The 24,081-nt window shown below is 42.4% G+C and overlaps 1 protein-coding gene across 32 annotated transcripts in view; it reads right to left on the minus strand.

Moving 5' to 3' along the window:
* The window catches only part of RBFOX2 (RNA binding fox-1 homolog 2), a 174,451-nt gene that overhangs the window by 38,751 nt on the left and 111,619 nt on the right, over positions 1-24,081 (minus strand). For 28 of the 32 annotated variants that reach the window (XR_011723049.1, XR_011723052.1, XR_011723045.1 and 25 more), the window contains 2 exons: positions 22,863-23,087; positions 12,632-12,778 (listed from right to left, as the gene is read on the minus strand). Coding sequence is in view for 24 of the 32 variants with exons in the window: in XM_071729589.1 (XP_071585690.1) it covers positions 12,632-12,778; positions 22,863-23,087 (372 nt within the window). In the remaining 8 variants the exon portion in view is untranslated. The remainder of the gene's footprint in view (positions 1-12,631; positions 12,779-22,862; positions 23,088-24,081) is intronic. The other 4 variants (XM_071729637.1, XM_071729643.1, XM_071729559.1 and 1 more) reach the window with 1 other exon arrangement.

Genomic DNA, 24,081 nt, shown 5'->3' on the forward strand with positions numbered 1-24,081 from the left:
TTCAAGCCTTCAAAAGAATTGATGGCAGTTTCAGACACCATAGAAATTGGCCAACCCCCAACAGTTCTTCATTAAAAAAAAATAAATCATTCAACTTCAACCTGCAGGTTGCCAATAACCAGTGCATTTTTATTATTTATGATGCAATTTTGACCTCTGCCTCAGCCTGGAGACCCTGAGGAGAGCAGGGTACCACTACTCTGAACTGTCTCAACTGCTGGTTCCAAAAACCTCCCTACTTAGCACAGAGCAAAAATGGGAAACAAGAGCTACAAGCTAGAAAGGAGACTGACCACATCCTGTGGTAAATGTGATCCATATATGGTAATATATTGTATATATGATAATACCATATATGGTTAAACATATATTGATCACATCCTTCACCTTGGAACATATTTTCATATTTTTATTGAACTGGCCATATTCAAACCAGCAACCCATAGGGGTAAAAGCATCACCACTTCAACAGATCCCAATGCTCTCTCCTCTAGAAGCATCAATATTGTATTTCCAAATGGGAGGTCCACCATCCAGAAAGACAGGTCAAAGATTTTGCTTTCTGGAGCATCTGTACAGAGAAGTCTTCATTCTAGAGATGTATACAGTGCTCAAACAAATGCTGTATCTGAACATTTTTCTGACCCTGTTATTTACAAAAGCATCTGTCAACATTGTTTTGATCTCAGTGGTTGCAAAAGATCTAAAGGTGGTAGCAAATGAAGGAAGGGTCAACAAGAGAAGAAAGGAAGGTTTCAGTTAGGAAAGATGATTAACACAACCTCTGAGCACTGGGACACTCTACACTTTGCCACGGTCCTCTTAATGGGTACAACGTGCTTGTTTTAGCTGTCCTGCTTGAAAATCTTGTGGCCAGATTTGCAAATGTAGAACATTTACAACAGCGGGCCATGATGACTGAGGAGAATTTCTGAATGTATAAAGCAATAAAAAGCTATTAAATCCCTTAAACAAGTATTCCACGACTGTCTTTAAGCAAACAAAACGCTTCCAACAATTTTAACTAAGGTTTACATCTGCTTCCATTCTCCATTCTTAAAAAGAAGATAGTTGCATTCTTTTACAAATGTTGGTTCACAGATGTTGCTTCTACTGCTCCATTGTTTAAGGACAATACTTGATCTTCTATTCATTCATACTGAACAATTGAATTCACAATATCCCAAGTTACACAAAGTTTGAATAGTGCTAATGTAAATATGCACCTTCCTTGAAACTTCAACATCTGAACAGATTAGGCTGGATCCTCTTTTGGCCACTGTTGGGCCAATCATAGCTAAAATAAAGTTTCTATTTCCATCCACACTTTGTATGGGCTTGTCTATAAAGGAGATTAGCCACTGATTGCTTTTTGTTTTCTTTGTTGAATATGGTTTGGATACTAGAATGAAAGAATTCAGTCATGACTGCTTTCTTGGTAGACTATTTCAGTGTTGCAACACGACAGGGGCTAAACCAATTTAACAGCTCATGGCTACTGAAGGGATGCCCCTGATCCCTTGTTTGGTTTCACCAGCTTCCTAAAGCTGGCTGCAATTTTCAGTCTCACCCACAGATAAAATGATACAGCTCACCAATCCTGCAAAAAAAATAGCCCAACAGAAGGAATAAAAACAAAACTTTTGAGGATGTACTTATCTGAAGTTGTTAAAACGTGAGCATTAGGGCACTTAGAAGCAAAAGGAAGTGGAAAGCAGCACACCCTGCACAAGAGCAGGATCTGTTCCCTGCCAGATCAGCTCAGCTGCCTAGCCCTGAAACACATGCTGAAACAGCCAGGCTCTGAATAAATGCAAAATGCCAATATCATCTTCAAAGCCATTAAAAAAAAAACCAAAAAAAACCCCAAAAAAACTCAACACACCACCACCATTTTCTGCCTCATTAATATTATCTTAAAAGAGAACAAACCATGCAGCTTCTGGTGCACAATTATGCCGTGCCATCTTCCCCTTTCTCCACACCCAGCTGGGCCTGGATCCTTGGGTGTTACTGCCAGCACTGCCTGCCAGCCCCATTTGGCTGAGCTCACCATGCCAGGCTTCCACACACCAAGAAATCTTTTCTTGTGTGTTAAATTTCTTGTGGCTGACAAAAAGCTGAGGGTAACACTAAATGAGAGTGGTCTGATCTAGCTCCATCAGAGTCATCAGGGCTACCGGTCTGCTCTGTAGATGATGGGAGGTACATCACCTCCTAGATGACAGAATTAAAATTACCAATCCTGCATTTGCAGGAAGGACACGCTGGACATCTACTGCAATGGAATAAATCCACCCAGGCAAACTGCCCCAATCTCTTTTCTACCTAGGAGCTGTGGGTGTTTGCAGAGGCAGGAGGGATGAACCTGCTTGGGAGAGAAGGAATAGAGATAACAGCAGCTAATTGCTGACCTGAGGTTTGCTGGGGAGAGGTTTCCTGTTCTGTGAAATTCCCTGGAAAGCAGCAGCATGGCTGCAAGGGAGGAGAATATGCACTGGGCTCTTCAAGATTCTGCTGTGGCCATTGCCACAGCTCTGACAGCTCTTAACACTGTGGCTCCTGTTCTCACTGCTGCAATGGTTACAGCAAGTCCAGCATTGGAGGTGTTTTGGTTGGTTTTTTTGTTTGTTTGTTTGTGGGTTTTTTTTTGGTGGCATGCCAGAATTTTCCTGGAGAATGAAAGGAGGAAAAAAGACTAGTTCATTTTAACAGTTTATATCTCCTTCAAAGCTGAATCTAATTTAGTGGAACATAAAAAGGCACTTTGTTCTCTGGTGGTGCTTCCCCTAACAAATGTCAACAGTCTACTGCAAACAATGAAAGTTTTAAGAGCTCCTTAGCAAAAGGTCACAATTTTTGTATAGAAAATGCTAGGCCATCTAAATACAAGGGTCACCGCCAAATGCTGCATTCTAATTTTAAAAAAATCATGTATACAGGCATGTTTGTATTTTCCAGCAGACAGAGGGTCTGGCCAAATAAAACAAGATCCATGCTTAGGTCACCCCTGAGGACTAACCCTCTAATCCCTAACCTTGAAGACATTAATCATTCTTCTCAGACCTGATTCTTTCACCCAATGATTACCCAGAACTTCTACTTCCAACCCTACACATCAGCAGGAGAAAAAAAAACTCAGCAAAGCTCACAGCCTCTGAAGAAGGCATTGCAGGACTACATATCTCAAATGCTCCCCATCATGCCTTAAAAAGCTTACTTTGTGACCAAGAAGATGGCATCCTGCATCACATATCAGGTCGTGCAAGAAGCCACCTCCATGAAGCGGTCATGCACATGCCATATGATGGACAGATACACACACACAGTTCCAGTCATCCTGAGGGACAGGAGTTATAACATATTGTTCTATCCTAGTACTCAACTCCCTGGAGTGACCTTGTAGCAGCTTGTAGTTATTTTTCTGTAAAGCAAATAAATAAGAATGATCTCCTCTACAATGGTAGGAGGGGCTGTTAGAAATAATACTTTTAAGAGGCATAAAGACATAAGCAGACATCAGCTAGGACCAGACCAAATTTTCTTGCTTGAACACAATGTACCTTAGCATAGATCCAAGGGCATTGTGCAAGGAAGGGTGTTTGTATGCTGTGTGGGGTTTTTTTTCCACCCTGATGACATGAAGGCAGCAGATTTTTCCAGCACAGGCCATAACTACATTACATATAATAAATTTGGAAGATCTGGCACCAGAGTGCTATTACCTTCCAAGGCACTGACAGCTGGGTAGGGCCCCTCCTGTGTGCTCTGTTCCAGCTGGCCCTGCCTCCTCTTCCTGTCTGGAAGCTTTCAAAATCAGCTCCAAAACATGCCAGGTAAAAAACTTAACCCTAAGATGCAAACAACAGGGAGTACTAGGCAAATTCTCTACACATCATAGAACAACAAAAGGTGACTTGAGCCACCATCTGATTACCAAACAAGAGCACTTCATGCCCAAGCAGCTTTACACCAGTCCTACAAAATTCACTTAGAGAAAAGCACAGTGAACAAGCCAAACCTCGAAGGTCAAATGGCCAAATAATCCATTCTCAAAGATGGTGGAACTCCAAAATACCCAGGAAGCCAACCTTTTATGCAGGAAACCGTATCAAGTCCTCAGGCTTAAGGTTCACAAATAAGAGCACTTCATATGGAGGACTGGTCTATGATGCAAAAAAAGTCCTTACCCTACACCTCCCAGCTCCATGGGATATGTTTTCAGCTAAGAAGAGCTGTCTCCATTGTAATGATTATAAGTCAGTGCTTAGATAGTGCTTAGTGAGGTCTGCCAGAGCTAAGCTGCTATCAGTGCATGAATTTCCTCACCTAAAGCTAGGTCACATCTCTTCAAAATAGTGGGGCCAACCCTACTATAGCCAAACCTGTTCAGCCAAGCAACACCATTATGTTTTGCTGACAGGAAGATGGAAGCATCAAGGATTTATAAACCAAAGCACTACCAAGTTTACCAACTGAGCAGACAGCAGCTGAGCACCATGCCCTTGTTACTCTTAATCACCTGCTGCCCAACAAAATACGTTTTCTAAGAAACCAGAAGCCACAAAAAGCGTACAGATTTCTAACAGGATTTACAGATAGCAGCCATCCCAGCTAACAAAGTAGTGAGGAACGTTAAATTTCTCAGTCATTTGTTATCCTCATTCACAAAACGAAGAATTTTTACACAAAACAGTGAGAAGAGGGTGAGCACTACCACTTCAGAGTATGGTTGGGAGCTTCCAGGTCTGGACTTGCAGTTTCCTGTTCCTGCCTTGTGTCATACCCAGAGGTGTTACTGCACAGTAATCTGGGATTGATGCCATGGAAAAGGTGCAGAGAGCCATGCCACAAAAGCAGCATACAAACAAAGCTCAGTTTCAGAGGACTCACACAGGTAGACTGAACAAAAACCTAAACAAATCTTAGAGGAAAGTATGATCCAGACATCGCTGCCTTCTACCAGAAGGGCACTGCAGAAGTTTTCCCAGTTTTTTTCTTTTTCACTAAGGAGGTGTCAGCACAGTTTTCCCAGAGCAAGATGGACAATACAATAGTGACAGCTGCTGCAGCACAAGTACCCTCACACAGAAGTACTGTGGTCCCCAACACAGGTGTGCAGAGAAAGCAGAATGCACAAGCAGCACTGAGCACACGAGTCACTTGCAAAAGGTGACTCCAGAAATCACACTGGTGAAACATCCCACGATAAGCAGCACTCTCTCTTCCAACTTTATACAACATCAGCAGGAGCAAAGTGCCTTGTGACAGAGCTGGAGCTTGCTCTTACTGCAGAAAAAGCTTGGAAACAAGAAATATCACAAAGAGCCCAACTTCTGTCCGAAAATTTGTTCTCCGGTACTGGAACGTAGGACTTGTTATGTGTGATTGATGGCCAGTTATATTCAGAGATGAAAAGCCTAAAATAAATGTTGATATTCAGAAGACAGAACTTCCTCTTTTAGATGTCCAATCCACTCAGAAAACAAGAGTCCCTTTCAGCAACTTTCCTATTGCTGTACTTCTGGCCTCACTGCATCCATCAACACCTGCAGGTCAGAGCTTCTCAGGCTATTGTATCATTCACTTCAGATAACACCTAATAAGTAGTTTTCTGACATTGTCAAGACTTCAGTCTTACAAATTATTTGTGATTTAAATTTATTTACTGTCAAATACAGACTTAAAATTCTACCAAATTCTTGGTGAGAAAGAGCTGTAGTCTAGGTTGTTATTGTTTTAGCCTCAAATGAGAGACTCATGGAAGTGTTTTACACTCTTGACACCAGGATGAAGTTGGATGAGAAATTATATCCACTGAGATATTTTAGGAAGTGCAAAGTGCCATAATATTTCCCCGGAGGCCAAGATCTGAAAGCTACAAGAGCTTCCAAAAATATCTGGGCTCTCAGAGTTGCTTAGGTCATACAAAGTAATGGTCTCCCAAACATACTCCATAAAGAATCTCACTGCAGAGATAAGAATTCTGCTTAGATAAGGAAAAGGATGATAATATTCCCTGCCTTAAAATCCAGTGTTAAAAAACCAAGTAGCTACCATTCTGTCACCTTTAATAAATGAAGTTATTAATAACTTCATCAACTGAAAGTTATTAAATGTGACAAAATGGTCACCATAGATAAAACATCTATGTATGATTACTGCTGTAGCCAACAGCACAGAAAAACCAGGATGATATTCCCCACCAGTAGCAGTTAACAGCCTGAAAGGCACTGCCTTGTAAAAAAGGCAAGGTCTCCATCTGAAGCCAGAGCCTGTGCTATCCTCTCTTCACCTGTAGTCGTCATCAGCATAGTCCTTATTTTTATCTTACACTATCCCCATTTTTAAAAATAATTGAAGATTCTTGAGCAAAGAGCATTTCACCACACTGAATTCTGAGAAATGTCAATTCTGACTCCTCATACTGTTGCTCTCACAACAGATAAAGATTTAGTGCTCAGACACCCGTATGAACTAACAAAATGATGCACTTCGGTTTTTTGAGGCAATTAATGATTCAACTTGAGAACAGATGGATTTTCCTCTTGCTTGCTGGCAGCCCAACTAAGCCTCCATCTTCACTTTAAGTCTCTAAAGTCCATGTGACTCTAAAGTCCAGAACTGACCAAAGTATCCCAAACAGTTTTATACTGGGAAGAAGACTACTTTTTAAAGCCTAAGAGGGAAGGATTGAAGCTGCCAGCTATGAGCTACAAGAACAGACACTATCATAGCACAAAGCTGAAAGGACAGGAATCATGCTGAGGGAATCACAAACTTTCCTTCTTCATACATAGTCCAGTAAGAAAGGTGACAGCCTGCCAGCAATTAAGGAGAAGAGTGCTACCATCATACCAGAGTCCTTACACACAATAGCCAAAGAATGTTTCTCTGAAATTGGATAATAAGATTTTGAAAAGAGTTGCTAACTTGTTTTTACACTGTTGGCAACTCTTCTGCTCCCTGTTAAGTGGTTCCATTGTTTCAATTAGCCTAAACGAATAAGAATTTTTCTCTTATTTCAAGGTTAATTGTGTTAAATCTGGGCTTCCAACTGGAAAATCTTATTATGGCTGTAAACAAGACCTAAAACCCCTATTAAGTAGGTATCATCCATGAATAAGCACCTGTACAGAATAGACTTGTCATCTCCCAACCTCTATTTAATAAAGTGAGTATATAATGCACCAAACATCTTGCACAATTTAAAAAGGCACTCATTTTCCAAGCCTTATATTTTTCTTAGTTCCAAACTGATCCCAGAACTGAGCAAAACAATGCACTTACAGTCTTCTCAACTTTGAACATGAGCAGGATCACACCCCTTCTTCAACCTGATAGGTGCTTCAATGAAGTGAAGAGGGTTATCTCCAGCACTAGCACTCTCCCAGATCAGTGTTTTCCAAATCAGGTTTTCAATCCTACAAACACAGTCCACTTTTCATATATTTAGTACTCTGCACTGAATTGCACCAAACACATTTTTGTCAGATTTACTGTCAGTTAACCAGGCATTAGAAGTCATTCTGTAACAGTAACCTTATCTTCCTCTTTCCTCCTCCCCAAATAGTTTTTTAACAGCAAACCTTATCGGCAAGATTTTGCTAATACTTTCCCCATTGGTTGATACAGATACTGAACGGGACTGAAACTGAAAAAGATCCCTATAAGGTCTTCATCACTGATGTGTCTCTAGTAACTACTACTTTTTATTATCTGTTTTTATTTATTTATCAACACTAAAAAGGATTTTAATACCTCTAATGTGTGCTGTGTTTGAGATAAAGCCTTTTTTCTTAAAAATCAAAATTGGTCACTTGGATGAATTCAATCAGTTGACCAATGTTCAAGTATATCAGCATTATTTTGTTCCATTTTGTCAAAATAGACAGTATTTTTCCAAGAGATGTGTATTACCTTATATAAAAGTCACACTGAAAAGATACTAAACCATTTCTTTAGATTTTAATACTTTTTTAAACATTACAGAATTATTATTATCCTGGATCAACATACGGATAATTGGTTCATAGCTCTTCGAGTCATCCCTTTCAATTTTTTCAACAGTGGATCCTGGTGGGCAGCATTCCAGCCTTCTGCAGCTCCCCTAGCTTACAAGAATTGGCTAAGAATTAACATTAATGAATAAAAGAGCTCCTTACTTTAGCTATTAAATTTGGATGTACCTTATCTAGATCTGTTGGTTTTCAAATTTCAGAGAGCAGTGTTTCATTACCCTCCTTTGTTATAAATTATATACAAAACCAAATATGGTACAAATACCTTCTGTTACCTCATGGGGTTTTCCGATTGGTTTTTCATTGGGTTTTTTCCCCCTCAAAACCCAGATAACTATTTTCTAATTTTACACTGAACCTACAGCTAGATCTTTGCATGTAAAAAAACCAGATACTTTCTCTGGACCTCCATACCCAGTAACTCCATGAAGGGCCCACTTCCTTTCTTTTTTTAAGTTTGCAATTATATTCACTTCCATTTACTTCCTCTTACTCTTCATCCTCCCTGCCTAATGTGCAGAATGCTACTTGTTCCATTAACACATAGTTTTTCAGAGACTGTGGAATTATGCCTTTTTGGCCATCAGTACGATTTTGCTGAATACTTTATAGATTCCATTAACACTTCCCTTTTAAAGGTACCTTCCCAGGCAGTTATTCTGCCAATTGTTTAAACTTGAAGAAACAGACTCTTCTAAAGCTCCTTACATTACTGCCTGATGCCATATTCTGTTTGCACAAAGTAAATACAGACAAATAACAATCACGGGTACCTAGGCAACCGTGGGATTTCAGGTCAGCTATTAACTCTTCTTTATCTGCTAGAACAAGGTCAGCTATTGATTTATTCCACAGTGGGTGCAGAACTGTGTGCATTAAAAAATGACCTATTCCTTCTAGAAGCTTTCTGGAAGTCTTTATATTGGCATTGTGAAATGTCAAGTAAATATTACCTGTTTTAAGCAGTCTATTTTATTTGTCTCCCTATAAGAAGCATATACATAAGGGAATGTTTGTTCCATTCCTGAGGATATCTCAGGGATCTGTTAGAAACACATAATAGGTGAGAGATGGTTTGAAACCCAAATCACTTTGATTTGTCAGGAAATCCTTATGCCTGCAGCTCTCACAACTGGTGAAGATTTAGAAAAATGTTACGTAATATCCATTTAATCACAGGCAACACATCTGAAGTCCACCTCTACTCAAGTCTGGACTAAAGCATTAGCTAATATTCTGCACCCCAGGACAGGGCTGACCTCTCACATGCTGTTCTCCATCCTCAGGGGACCTCCTTAGTCCCTCCCAACCATCACATTTATTTCTTCCTCCACAGCTTTGCTGTCTACCCAATTCCTCTCTTCGTACAGGAGCTTGAGAAAGCTCTCCAGGCAAGGATTTTGAGTCTCTCAGATATGACATTGAGGAGATGTGACCTGACACACAGAAGGGAGAAGGAGAAGATGGGGGTTACAGGCTAATCACAGCTGAAGACTCGGACAACCGTGAGTCCCCTGCACTAGAAAGGGTTGGTTTCAGCAAGTCACTCAGAGGGAAGCAACCTGATCCTGAAAAAGAACAGGAGAAAGGAGGATTCAGAGAGAAGCACTCTCCTGTTTGAGGCTCCAAGAATGGTGAGGGAATCAGCACTGAGAGAAAATGGGAGATGTGCAAGAACCATTATTTCCTTGGCAGAGTAGTCAAGATCTCCATTACAAGAAAATGGCACAATGGTGGGTTTTTTCTGGCTCAAAAGATGAATGCTCTTCTGGTGTACATACCTCTTGGCAAGCACAGGGCCAGGCAAACTAGCTAATGGTTTTATAGGGAATATCCCATTTACACCAACTAAAATCACATGACTGTGCTAGAATTTGAGATGATGTTTAGAGAAAAAATAAACAGCAAATAACTTGGAGAACACCAGAAACCAATACATGAAGCACATCTCCCTGCCTCTTCTATATACAAGTGGCACCATTTGGGCCCAAAAAAGGATAGGAAACCTTAGTGAAAGCAGACACTGCATTTTCTACGAGCTGCTTCTCAGAACAGAAGTTCATTCCCATTGCCTGGGTGTCCTCATCTGCAAAGCAGAGCCAAGAGTCACCAGGACAAGCAGGTTCTTGTCATTTCCATTTCATGCATATCCCCCACACCAACAGTGCAGGGAGGAACAGCATCAAGGTGAACAAATGTGGAAGGGTCAAGCCAGAACTGCTTATTTAAGTGGTGCAGCTCCCAGGATAGGGAAACACCAGTAGCACAGAGCAGGACATGCTCAACACAGATTGTAGCAGGTGGTCCAGGAACTGGCTGTGATTTCAGCAACTGGTTTATCCAAACCGGATGGAACTGCCTACCACACAGACCTGCAACAGCAAAAAGCAAGCTAAAAAAACAAAAAAGTGGAACAGGCAACTGGTAAGATTCAGCAATCACAGATTGCCAGGAAATGAGTTTCACCCTGAAAACCTTCCCACAGATGTCAAGAGTGTGACAATCTAATGTAAGAATAACAGGGAAGCAAACCCAGGAATCTTGCAACAGAATCACAGAATCCTAACTTTGACTGGGACCTACCTCCAGAGGTCATTCAGTGCAACCCCTCCTCAAAGCAGGTCTAATGAGATCTGCCTGGCCAGGTTGTGTTCAGGTCAAGTAAAACACCTCCAGGAATGGAGATTCCACAGCCTCCCTGGGCAACACGCTCTACTATTCCTCAAAGTAAAAAATGTGCTGATACAAAATTGTATTTTCCCATGTTCCAACTTATTGTCTCTCATCTCATCATTACACACAAACAAAAAGAATCTGGCTAAATCTTTTCTGTATCCTCCAATCCCATAGTTGTAAATAACAAAGCTATCCCCTCTCTGCCTTCTCAAAGCTGAGCAGGCCCGTATCTCAGACTGTTCACATGCCATGTTCTCCAGCCCCCAACCAATCTTAGTGGTGCCCAGTGGGCTTGCTTCAGTATTTCACTTAGATGAAGGGCTCTTCTTTCCCCAGGAGAGCCCAAGCTGGACACAGCATTCCAGATGCAGTCCAACAACTGGTGAAGACAGGGGGAGGATCACTTCCCTGGGCTTGCTGGCTACACTAACACAGCCCAGGGTAAGGATCAGCCACCTTTTCCACAAGGACGTGCTGCTTGTGTTCCATTTGTTGTCCATCAGGACTCCCGAATCTTCTAATGCAGAACATCCTCCTAGACAACCAGCCTCCAGCCTGTACTGCTACAGGGGTTAGTCCCTCCCAGATATCAGGCTTGAAGCTTGTTATTGGTGAGTATCTTCCCATTTTTCCAGCCTGCTCAGACTCCTTTGAATAGCAGGCTTGCCCTCCTGCATTTTGACCATGCTTCTCCATTTGGTCTCATCCACAAAACAGCTTCTTATGGATACAGAAAGCTTCAAGAACTCTCACAATATATCAAGTGGGACTCTTCCTGAAGACCACAGATAAATTTTTAACATTTTTGCACACTTTATTCACTTTGTACTATCCAAGCTATGAACAAAAAGGCCTGAATTCTTCTCTCATTTACAAAAGTCTAAGCTTGAAGTCCATAAATCTGAAACATCTACATCCTGTAACACTGTTATGCATGTGAGAGTGTGCATCTATGTGCATGCATACACACTACTCACACAGATGGCTCAAGGGATGCAACCACTGAAAGGAGAAGCACTGCAAGATTTTGAAAAGCAGCCAGCTATGCAGTTACGACCATGGTATTCACTCAAAGCCTAAGGTGACAAGAGGAACCTTAGATTTGGTCTTCCCTGACTTGACTCCTCTGCACTCCATCTTAAATAAGAAGCAACATTTAAATACTGTTAACTTTAAAAAGAATAAGAAATATTTCTGAAGACTTTAAAACATGCCATCAACCAAGGATGTTACCATAATATCAACATGTCAAGGATTCCTGATGATGATGATGATATATATATAACTTCACCTCAAGGTTATGTCATGAAGCATCTAACACATTTATCTGTGTCCACATGGAATTGAGTCAGCACCCATACACAGGTGAACCAACACTTCCTCACAGAGCTTATAAATTGAGAATGATGAATAGCATACAAAGATCAATGAAGACAATCTATATGGACAAAAGAAACAATGTCTATTGTACACAATGTAAAATACCATCTGACTTGCACTAGCTTTTCCACATGCAAATAGCTAGTTGGCCAATTCCTTGAAGCAATTTTTCATCACAGAAGAGGTTCATGAGGAAAGATATATTTCAACAAGTTTCTAAGCAACTGGAAAACAGTGCTTTGTAAGGGATATATTAAGTCAGTGTTTAATCCTAGTCTTTACTGGGAAGCGAGGTAAAGTTCTGTTTTGTTTTGCTTCAAACCAATTGTTAGGTTATCTTCAAAATCTTGATATAAACAACGGTTACAGTATTTGTGTGTATTTGCCAGATGAAGTAAACACAACCAATTATCCTAGTTCAGCAAATATTCTACAGTGTACTAGCAAAATGGAGGAGAAAGGGCTTCTCCTTCACATGAATGCTTCACTGGCACCACACATCCCACCTGTGGAGAGAAGAATTTTCTGTGATTTAAAAGGTGCTGGTAACTTACCCCAAACATCTGCCGAAGGTCAGGATCTCGAAAACGGAAGGGAATGTTGGACACATGAAGTCGTTTTGGAGTGGATTTGCTCTCGGTATTCTCGCTGCTCTGTGTCTGTGATTGCTGTCCATCTGTCTGTGCCCCTCCTTCTGTCTGCTGAAATCAGAAAGACAACAGTGTGTTGCATGAATAGAAACCAAATCAATTCTTTTCGTGTGCTTTGTCTCTTTCATTTTAGGTATTAATACAGCAACTGCAGTACCTGAGCACTTGATATATTATTTTGATAAAGTCAGTAATGCTTGACAAATGATCGGTTGTTCTTCCCCTCCCTTTCCATGAGTAAACAGTAATGAGATCTCAGCCTCCCTCCCCTCAGACCACCTTTTAGCTTAGTAGATTTGCTTTTGGTTTTCTTAAATTGCTGCACTCTTTTCTCCTGTTCTTCCTCACTTCAGCTGCCACAATATGAAAGCTCTAATGAAGAGGCGGATCTTTCATATCCTGAAGCTGGGAGGTAGCACTGCCACTCTAATCTCATGCGGCAGGATGTTCGTGCAGTCATCAAAATCCCACAGCTGAAGTGGCAGCTCTTCACCAGGCCAATACCAGAAATGCATCCCCAGGCAAAACAGCATCTGCTGTGTCAAGCTCCCTTTAGAGAAACGCTACCCCAAAGAAGATCTATAATTAAATGGTAAAATCCATACACAAACAGCTTACAGATGTCTTTGATTAACTTTTCTCATACATTTAAAAGTCAGCCCAGGGATAGGAAACAGTCATTACCACTGCAGGACTTGCAAGAACTCCAAGTACTACTCTCAGCTATCAATTCCACAGATAAAACAAGGGAATCTGTATCAGTGTTCCCAAGCACAGATTGGTACAGAAAGCCAGGTCAAGCGGGGGGCCTGGCGTACTTGAGCATAGCAAAAGTACAGCAAGAAGGCAGAGGAATGAGGGAGACTACTGTGCCAGAGGAGAGACCCAATGCCCCCACAGAGATGACTGGCAGGGGAGAAGAAAGGAAAAGAACCTCAGTCACTTCTGTTGGCGTTGGACTAAGAAGTGGTAAAATTTGAACACAGCACTAAATATAAAGGCTTTGCCCTTTGCAAAGCGGCTTGATGAGAAAATGGTACTTTTTGGACTTCAGTCTGAAAAATTACCTCAAAAACTCAGAGCCTGAGAACAAAGTAGACTACAATTTGGTCGCTTTTATTGCTCTGTCCCTTTCCAGTACACACTGACAGGTGAAGGTATTAAAAGAGCACCCACTCCATCTCCTGCTGCTTGTGTCCGCCTCCTAGGAGTCATGCTCTGACCACCAGTGTGATGCATTTCTAGTGTCATTTCATTTCTTTAGATGCCAACCTTTCTTCTTCCTTAACCCATCAAGTAAAAAGAAGCCCTATGAGAAGGCAAGGGCTGTATATACCTTCAAAAATAGTCACAACTCTTAAAAATAGAGATTTAAAAGTAGCAGCAATTTTAGCTTTTGGGACCTCCCCCACCCAAGTTTTAAATACACAATTTGTGTACCAAAGAGGAAAGAAATCTCAGAGGAGTTGCCCACACTGACTCCTCAACCACTGAATGGACCTGCTAAATTGCTCTGCTCTCAACGTAAACCACTTCATGGATGTTTGGAAAATAACATCTCTCACACATAACTAAACTGGCAAGATTAAGAGAGCTTTCTCTGGCCAAAAAAGTCTCTTAGAGGCACGACCTTGCATACTGGTTATAAAGCACTGACAAGAGCTAGGAAACAGTAAGCATGGGGTTTTGTCATGCTGAACAAAGCAGTGACAGCTTTCCAGTTTATTTTAGTCAGGCTGCGCAGACAGCACAAAAATTTTTTGATCTGGTTAATATAAATTAAGCTGTGACAGGAAAAATGGAGATACTGCCCTATAAGTATCCCTACTTCCCAGAGACGTGCAATTCTCAGGAGAAGCCTAGCAGGATGAAGTATTTTTATTTGGCTGAGACTCATTCATCCTCCAAACATCAAACTTTGAGAACAACCTCTGAAACTTCCATTTGGTCATAACTAAAAAGATGCCTCCCCCCTCTCCAGGTTCCCCCTCTCTTCTCCTGCCCTCACCCCCATGATAAAACGCATCTCCAAACATAGAGTGCACCCTAGGGGAAGAATCAATGCAGTTGGCTTGTGATTAAATCACACCATGCTATTTGGTGGTTTTATTTTTATGACTCCATCAGAGTCCTTAGCTCCTCAGGGCAAATCTGTCAAAGAAGGACAAAACACAGGAGTAGCCCATCCATCACCACCACACACAGCACCTCCAAGTGAGTGGTCCAAAATAACTCCTCCAAATCATCAACACTCCTGCTAAAAGGGATCTCTACAATCCATTCTGGAGCCCTGCTACTGCAGTTTGCCAAATCTTGTGGGTTTTACGGCTTTGCATGAAATTGCCAAGTGGGCCAATGCACACAGATGAAGAAGACCCATGCACACAGATGCATCCTCAAATACACACACACACAGACACTAGTGCATCCTCTGCAGTGTGAGTGAGGAAAGGCACAGATTCTGAACACTGACAACAAAAATGCTTTCATCTTTAAATTCAAATACAGGTTGCATAGGACTGGGTCTGCTGCTTCCATGGGGAAGGAAGCCAGGAGGTTGTTTGCATTCCTATCACATCCATTTATTTGCAGACAGAGGGCATAACTCTTTTCTTACCAAGGGTGTGATCTATCATGTATAGTGGCCTGCTCAAAAACACTCACAGCTGTTCCTGCATATGGCAGAGTGCTGCCACTACCCAGGAGTCATTTTGCAGCACGTGTGATGTGTACAATAAGACAAAGGCTTCAAAGAGGAGAAACAACACAGGGAACGGGGGATATAGGTCCACTGATACCTTTCTGACTACACCAAGAGTCCCCAAATGCCTTTCAGGCTTTCACATATCCGGATTCTTCAGCAGTAGTTTAATATTAAATACCTTCTGTTCCTGGATGCTGTAGCTCCCTCATTTCTATCATTCATAGCCCTAAGGTAAGATTTGAACTTTCAGCCACTATAACATTAGCTCAATACATTTGTCCACTGCCACACATTCAGCAACCGCATAAATGAGTGTCCTCAGATCTTGCTTTTTTTTCTTTTTTCTTTTCATAGTTATTCCTTGTCTTAAGTCATTAGGAAGGAGATGAAAGGAAGGGCCTGGAGCCTGTTCTCAGGCAGCACATAAAGGAGACTGGCAGCAGCGCTACCCTGACCAGGCCAGATGATAAAAGCCCTCATTTCACTGAGTGCCCACTCCCACACTGACTCCTTCCACACACAGAGTTTCAGCTCCTCTCCTTTCATTACAGACAGTGATCCAGCTCAGGAGGGAGCTAACACATTTCCCTAAGTCTCAATGCCTGTCATCAGGCAACACAAAATTATGCTGCAGCAAGGATGCTGCATTTAGAAGCAGTACTGGATCCATCTTGCCTCCTTGGCATAGTCTGTGTAACATATACTTAGGCAGGTGATAATGTCATTCACGCCTGCACACGCAAACTCTGAGCTCTGCTCAAGGTCACTGAGAAATGCACCTGAGCTCAGGACACATGCAATATCTGCTTCTCTTTTAACTACTTGCTGCCCGTGGCCCTTTGACAGCTCCTCCCTTGCCCCTGCCAGCAGTAAGGAAACCCTAAGCAAGAAGAGGCAGCTGCAAAGGGAATCATGGATGTACATGTGTCCGTGTGTAAAAGGGGAGAAGGACACCTGGTAACACAAGGCTGTTCTGGAAAGCTTGGGGGCAGCTCTACCACCATCTTCCCATCTCTTGTCCTAAAGCAGCTGGTGAAGAAGCAAGTGCTAAGGTTTTCTTCTCAGTGGGAGAAAGGGGACCTCCAGTGCCCCCTGAGCACTGAGTCATTTGAGTGGCCAGAGGGCTACCTCCCTGATGAGCCAAACACTAATGCAACAGGCCAGCACACAGACTATTAATACCCAGCACATTCTGTTTCCATCTCCCACTGGCTTCTAGAACTGGAACTGCTTCAGGTCCAAGATACAGAAAAGCAAAAAACAACCCCCTGTCCTTTCCCCCAGGAAGCTATCAGTTCAAAATGTTGTGAATTGTAACAAGGAGGTTAAGAACCATAAATCACTGCAAAGAAAATATTTACAAAATACCAACTGTAATAACTGTATTTAAAGGGCAGCTTGGGTGGCTTAAAAAAATCTAGGAGACTATGGGGGAAAAATAAAAATAAATAAATAAAGAAATAATTTTTTTAAGACCTTGTTTGGATCAAGAGCTTGAGAAATCATTTGGATACAAGGACTGAAAGCTATGACTGGAAGAAGGCCATCTTCCCATCTCAAAAGAAAGAGCTGACAATGGGGAAGATCTCTGCAACTTCTAGTGAACAACCTGTGTCAAAACAGCCAGTCAGCCACCAATGAACAGATACTCACCAAGACAATTTAATGGAAAAAATGAGTGAGGCCCCATTCCTGTTTAGTCACACTCCACCAGGTAGGACTGAGATACACATCCAAGAGCAAAAAGCATGGGAACTTCTGCAGCCTCAACTACATTTGTTTAACAGACAGAAGACTGCAGGGCTAATCATAACCTTCCAATTTCAGTAAATGTAGTTTTAGAATTGTATTTATGTACTTGATTCATCAGTGGTGCTAAGTGTTGTATTTTTTTAAAAATGGACTACGCTACAGACTCTATTAACAACAAGCCCAAGTACTTTGTATGCAAAAAAAAATGGACAAAATAATCACTAAGGTCATTCCAAGTAACTTCTGCTAGGTCTTCAACTACTTTCAGAGTAATTAAGACTAATTCAGGGCATATTTTCCCTGACTATTAGTTATCTGTCTCCAAACGCACTAAAGCTGTAGTGATTTTGTTACCTTTTCCTTATTAAACAAAAGGTGTACCTCACCTGAAGTCAGAACATAAACTTGATACAGGAAAGCACACAGGCATCTTTTCTAGCTGTTCTGCACAACAGACTCACCTCTGGCACAACAGGTAACATCTTCCATGTAGCGATGTTAAAAATTACTTTCTTTTTTGAGTTATATTTTTATAATTTTTTCTAGGACACTTTGGTTCTCTTTTTTTTTTAATTTCTCTTTCAATGAAGTAGTGAAATGAAGCCCCCTGAAAGGCCTTCATCTCCTGGTCACAGTGTCAAACACTTTGTGAGCAGTTCCAGACTATTCCTCAGAAAACAGGGATGCCCTGACAAAGGGAAGGAGGCAGCAAGGGGTGAGATAGTGGTCACTCCTGGACTGCTCCCTTCACAGTGGCAGAAGAACAGCCAGGAAATGACAAAGGCTCATCCAGCCCACTACCTTCCTTATGAGAGAGGCCAAATAGAGCAGTCCATGGAAGAACATAAGAACAGGATAAAGTACAGTGCTGTTTCTCCAACAGAGTCCCCCAGCCTCCAGTAAACTGAACCACTTCACATCTTTGTGAATTCAATATTAGATGTATTTGTTATATGATTATGTTATATTCCTGTCAGCTCCTTAGAAGTCAGGATTTCATTGCTTCTTATAAAGAACCTTCTACATTCCTTTCATAGTCACTGTTATCCTTCCCTCTACTATTCCTAGATCTGCTATAGCCTTTGAGAGATAGGCAGAAGTACCACAGCTGCATACTCTAATGTCGTATTTGCTAATGTTTCCTATTTCTTTTTTGAAATTTTTAAATTTTCCTCACTATACACAGGTCTACAAGTGCTGACAATAATCTGCCTCATACTCAAAATAATAATCTGCCTCCTACTCAAAGCAAATTCCTGATGTTAAATGTCATTTTGCTACCTCAAGACAGCCATTTCCAAGCTGAAACAGCCAAACAATCAGCTGCAGATACTTACATGAAACTAGTTCATACTCACATCTACCTGCTCAGCAGTATCAAAAGATAAGTGAAGATATTCATTAAACATATTCTTCACCTGAAATACCTCACATGAGCAATTGCTTTAATTACTAAAGTGATGGAAAATAATTACAGAGGAATATTCTGCAATCTCAGACTAGGCAAGTAATACCCGAGGGAAAGTCATTATTATATCATCATCCATGTGGTGCAAAAGCCAGCTGAGGAACCCCTGACTGCTGTTGACTCTCTTTTTTTCTACACCCTTGCTAGATGCCTGGGATACAGCCAGATCAGCAAGTAGGAGTCCCTCACCACAGATGTGTCTTCTTTAAGAAATCAGAAGTCTGTATCGCTAAGTGGTACAGCAGAAAACTTGAGTATGTTTCAGCATGGCACATCGAGAAGCTGATGCTCTGTAATTAAATAATGCATTATATTGGTTCATGACAACGTAACACCAAGGCGACAGCACCTGCCATTTTCATGCAAAGTAATTTACATAAACTTATTCCTCTACTTCTGCACCTCCAGCTGCATTCCGTAATTTATACAGACACACAAATTCTTCCCTCTGACATTAACAAGAGAAATGAGTTGAATAATCAGCTCACAGTATTAAGTGCATTGCATTTACTATCAAGCAAGCTTTTTTACTTCAGCAGATGATTAATCTTCCCTCTGCGGGTAGAGCACCAGGAGATGCAGAGAGCTGACAATTGCTCTCGGCTTCTGGCCACGCACTCCATACTTGTACCTTGCAACAACAGCGTTTGCTGGATCCCTCCAAGAGCTGCTCTAATTCATTAACCCAGCAAAAGAATTGGACAGCTTTCTGCCAGGTCAGTGAATTAAAGTGGCTCACGTAAGGAATGCCAGAGCCCGTAAATAGGAGTGGGAGTTCGCGCTTGGAGCCAGATCTCTCTTTTCTGACAGCAGTGAATCTTTAGATCAGCTCAGCTGCCAGAGGTACCGCAGCCTCATTAGCATCTCCACTTGCAGCTATCTGTGCTGGGTGGCTCTATTAGGGATAAGCAGACTCATGTAAACCAAGGGGGAAAAAACTAGGCAACCCAGCACCATAAGAAGTGAAAAGCAGAGTGCCAGTGCTTTAAGAGACAGGCTGCAACAGGCAGGCTGAGTAGGCCAAATATGGTCCTGCACCTCAGTCTATTTTTAATCCGGGTCTTTCAGCTGTGCTTTGGGACAGCATCAAGAGAAAGGACAGATGCTTGGGGATGAAGACCCACATGCCAGGCAAGAAACAAAGCCCCATAGTTAAGGGTTGATCCTAAAATAAAAAAAGATTCCTAAATATTAAGCTGTTTGTATTACACGTCCTATTGTGCCAATTTCTTTTCCATGCCTCTGCTCTGAGTGCTTTTTCTCCAGCACACTCAGACCTCCAGAACCAAGCTCAACCTTAGCTCATGACACCAAATAAACAGTCACGTTCCTTTCCTCAGGGCTTTTAGACTGCATAGGAAGGCATGGACTGTGACTCTCAAGGTTTATTTTACTAAAGTTCACTGCTGATGTTTGACCTCAGGCTTCCAGATAACTGTCTATTAACACAGACACCCCACTAATCTGAACTAATTCAATCTGATTTGCGTTACAGAATCAGCCAAGTTTCTATGAGAGGGTGCTCCCACCCAGTGCATTATGGACCCCACTACAGACCCTATTTCATTGCTGCATAACATCCTACCAACCAGATGAAACTCCCATCTTCATGACGGACCTCTGAGCCACCCTTTATTCTGTTACTTTTGCAAATGATTCTAAAGACTACTGGCCTGAAAAGCAGGAAAACCCCACCATCTGAGCATACCTTTCACTATCTCAGTCTATCCTGTCAACTGGACTGAGTGCAGGCCTTGTTCTTAAAAGCAAGGAGATACCTTATCTGTCTGTCTGAAGGAATTTCTGAATCATCCCATGGGGGCACAGGTTTCAAGTCAGCAGCTAAAAAATCCACCAGTTGTTCGGTCTGGGGTATCACCTCTCACACACATGACAGCAGCTGTGATTGTCAGTCACTATACTGGGAGGGAAGGATCATGTATCACCTGTGATGACCTTTTTGCTCTATTAAAGTTAGCACTGTTGTCTAAGCAAGACAACAAAGCAGTGAAGGGAAAAGTTGCTCTAAAGCATGGCAGTCTAGTCCACATGGATTGAACACGCATGTCAAGCAAGAAATAATCAATGCACTTGACAGATGATGTTTGACATTAGCTGTAGATATTGCAGGTGAAATAACCAACCTGTTCTGCTGTATTTTAATAGCATGCTTTAGCTTGTGTAACTACTGAACCTTCTTTTTTCCCCCTAGTTCCTACATCACTAATTAGCATACTGAGAAGGACAAAAGTTACAACCAGTTACATCTGAAGGCATCCCACACAATCAAACTAACTTCATACGGAAGAATTCCTAAATAGGAAAGGGACTGAGAAGATCTAGGACCTTGTGCATGTGAAAGCCTGCTATGTGAAAGGCTCTTGACTGAGGAACCTTTCCCTTCCCCCTCCCCCTGCATTTCTTCATGTGCCACCATCTGGGATCCTCTGGGTTTGATCAGTCCCAGCCCTAGCAGCAGGGAGCTCATCTGCACTCTCACCCATTCCCAGGTAGCTACATTCCTGTAAGCCTGACTCTGCACACTCAGCTCACACATCTTTAACCACGTCAAATGGTCACACCAGACGTGCCCACCTGTTCCCAGCAGCCAGTGCAAGTGATGTGTGTTATTCAGCTTGTTTCTTGGATAACCCCCCCTGCCAGTCAGGCTCCCTCTGCAGCCTCCTGGCAACACCACTGCCTCCCAGCAGTCTCCCAGCAACGCTCCCTCCCACACAGATGGGCTCCCAGTCCCTCATCACAGGCTCGCCAGCCTTCCCCATGCATTGTGGGCTCCTCAGAGCCAGCACAAGCTGATGAAACACAGAGCTCTGCTGCAGAGATGGCTCCTAATATGGAAGAGGAGCAGGAGGCCTGGCAAGAGCTCACATCCAAGGTCAAGGCTCACACCATTTCCATTAAAAAGAAATGCTCTTAAACTGTGGGCAAGCATTGGGACAGCAAAATACATGAGGAAAGCCACTGCACTGTTTTATTCCCCGTTTCCAGCTTTCCCATCCAGCTGGCAGTGCTCGAGAAAGCTGTTTGCTGGAGACGGGCAGTCCAGATCTCATGGTTTAGGTGGTGTTGGACAATCTGGTACGAAATGATGACTTGCATTTTCCTGCATGCTGCACCAGCTCTTAAGTTTTATTTCCAGCCTGATCTCATCTACATCCCTATTTTCTGAGGGAGGCACCTGAAGTCCCTTTTATGCTCTGTAAATGTGTTTTGTACTCTTTTCCTCTACAAGACATTGAAGTTGCAGCTTTCCCAGGATAAACTCAAAGGTATCAAAATCCTAACCAGTGTTGCCAATCACCTGCAGCCACTGCCCACCACAGAAAGAGCAGAACTGCATGCCAGAAACCATGCATACTTGAGCTGGCACTATCAGTTTTAGTTTTTTCCAGTTGTTGGCACCGAATTCACTCAGTACTTACAGGGGGGAAAAATAATCTCTACAAGCCAAACACCCAACTACAAGTAAAACTGAAAGCATTAACAGATTAAATCCACCCCTGAGCACCAAAGGCTCTCACCATAAGGCTCTTTATTAGAAAGTTAAGTCTTAACAAGTGGCTTAAGGGGTGGATAAAGCTTTTCCTGGGATAATCTGCCAGCATGTTGCCCAGTGCCAGTTCCAGGCCATGGGAAGAAAGCTAAAAAAACATAAGGTAAAAATCTTCGTTTGGCAAATGGATGTCCAGTAGCTGAGAGGTCCTCTCCTATCTTTGCCCCCTGAAGCTCCCTGCCACCTTCAGAAAGTCAAAGTGAAGTGTTTTTCTATTCTGCTATCTTCCTGGAAACAGTAACACGTTGGGACTGCACCTACAATTCATATGTTTATCCTATCACTTTGTACCCTCAGCCTTCCAGAATTTGCTTCCATCGCATTCATTTGTACCCACCATTCACCAATTAACTCAAAGCAATTAACACTTTTGTAAAGGACTGTCATCAGACAACACCACCATGGTAAAAACACCATGATCCCAAATACTACTGCTGCTTGGCAGGCGCCCGTTTATGGGGGGAACTGCGCACAAGGGGAAAGACAAGAACCTAGCAACAAAAGGTCAGAAGCTATTTTTTTTTTTTTTTTTAAATAAAGTCTGCCGTTGATTTGCTGCGTGCTTAAGAAACAGTCAGCAAGCTAATCAATGGCTATTTTTGGGGGGACCGTGCTGCTCCCCTGCCTCTGCACTTACTGCAAGAGATCCATTCTGTGTGCTGGCCGTATTCGTGCTCTGCTCTCCATGCGGCTGCGTGCTCCCGTAGAGCGTCAGATTGTGCTCGCTGGTCTGGCCTGCATAGTCCTGAGTGTGTGGCACCCCATACTCTGTGGGAATCCCGTTCTGTGGGGGTGGCGGAAATGGGATTGTGGTGAATGGCTGCACCATTGCATCAGGAGTTGCTGCTGGCTCCTGGTTACCCTGAAGAAAGGGGAAGGGAGAAAACAGCGTCATACTACAGAAGACGGATAAAAACGTCAGCCTGACAAGTGATGCACGTATTCAAGCGAATATCCCACCCACCACCACCACAATATTGCTGTGTCTTCTGCTATCTTCTTTATCAAAACCGGCACATCTCACTCCTCTGAGCCATGACACTGTTTTCAGTCCTTTTTGGGCAACTTTCTCGCTACCGGGTGGCATATGGAGAACAAATTATGAGGCTTGCAAATTACATACCCCTGCAAGCTCACACAAGGCTTTACACACAGAAAGGCATTAGTTTTAGAAGGATGAAGAGGCACTGAAACATTGAAACAGAGAAGGAAACACACATACAAGAACAGGGTTCCTTAATATCCCTAAAAGTACATCTGAGTCCATTTCCTGCTGCCTCACCCACACCACTCTGTTCACAAGCAAGCACACTGTGTGGTTCAGAGCACTCTTCTCTGTTGTGTTACTGTAACAGAAAAGAAGTACACGGTTTTAAACCCATCTGTGCAGCAGCCCCTTCCCTTGCTCTGGCAGCACTGAGAACAGAGCACAGACGTTCAGATAGCATCAGTTGCTGGAATATCCCATTTGCTCCTTGCTGGCCACACAAAATACACCTAGGAGTTGTAAGGAACTGTGCTGAGATAGCAAGCCTGGACCACATTCACTTTCTCCCAGTCCTGAGCATGACTATCAACACACAAGGCATTAATTACCCACTCCTCCCTCAGTTTTGGGTATCCCACAGAGACCTCTATGCTAGGACAGGGAATTTTTTAGCAGCTTTTAGCACTGCCTTTAGATGTAGTTGTCACCAAACAGATGACTCAGAAACAACTGACCATGTAAAAGATATCCCCAAAAGACAATAAAAATTCTACCCTACCATGCCTGAAAACCAAACAAAGCAAACACTAATGCATGCAGCTCTGCAGGGATCTCACCGAGCGGGGTGCAGGGAGCTGCATTCAGCCAC

The sequence above is a fragment of the Heliangelus exortis genome, chromosome 1 (assembly GCF_036169615.1).
Source record: "Heliangelus exortis chromosome 1, bHelExo1.hap1, whole genome shotgun sequence".
Classification (NCBI taxonomy): Eukaryota; Metazoa; Chordata; class Aves; order Apodiformes; family Trochilidae; genus Heliangelus; species Heliangelus exortis.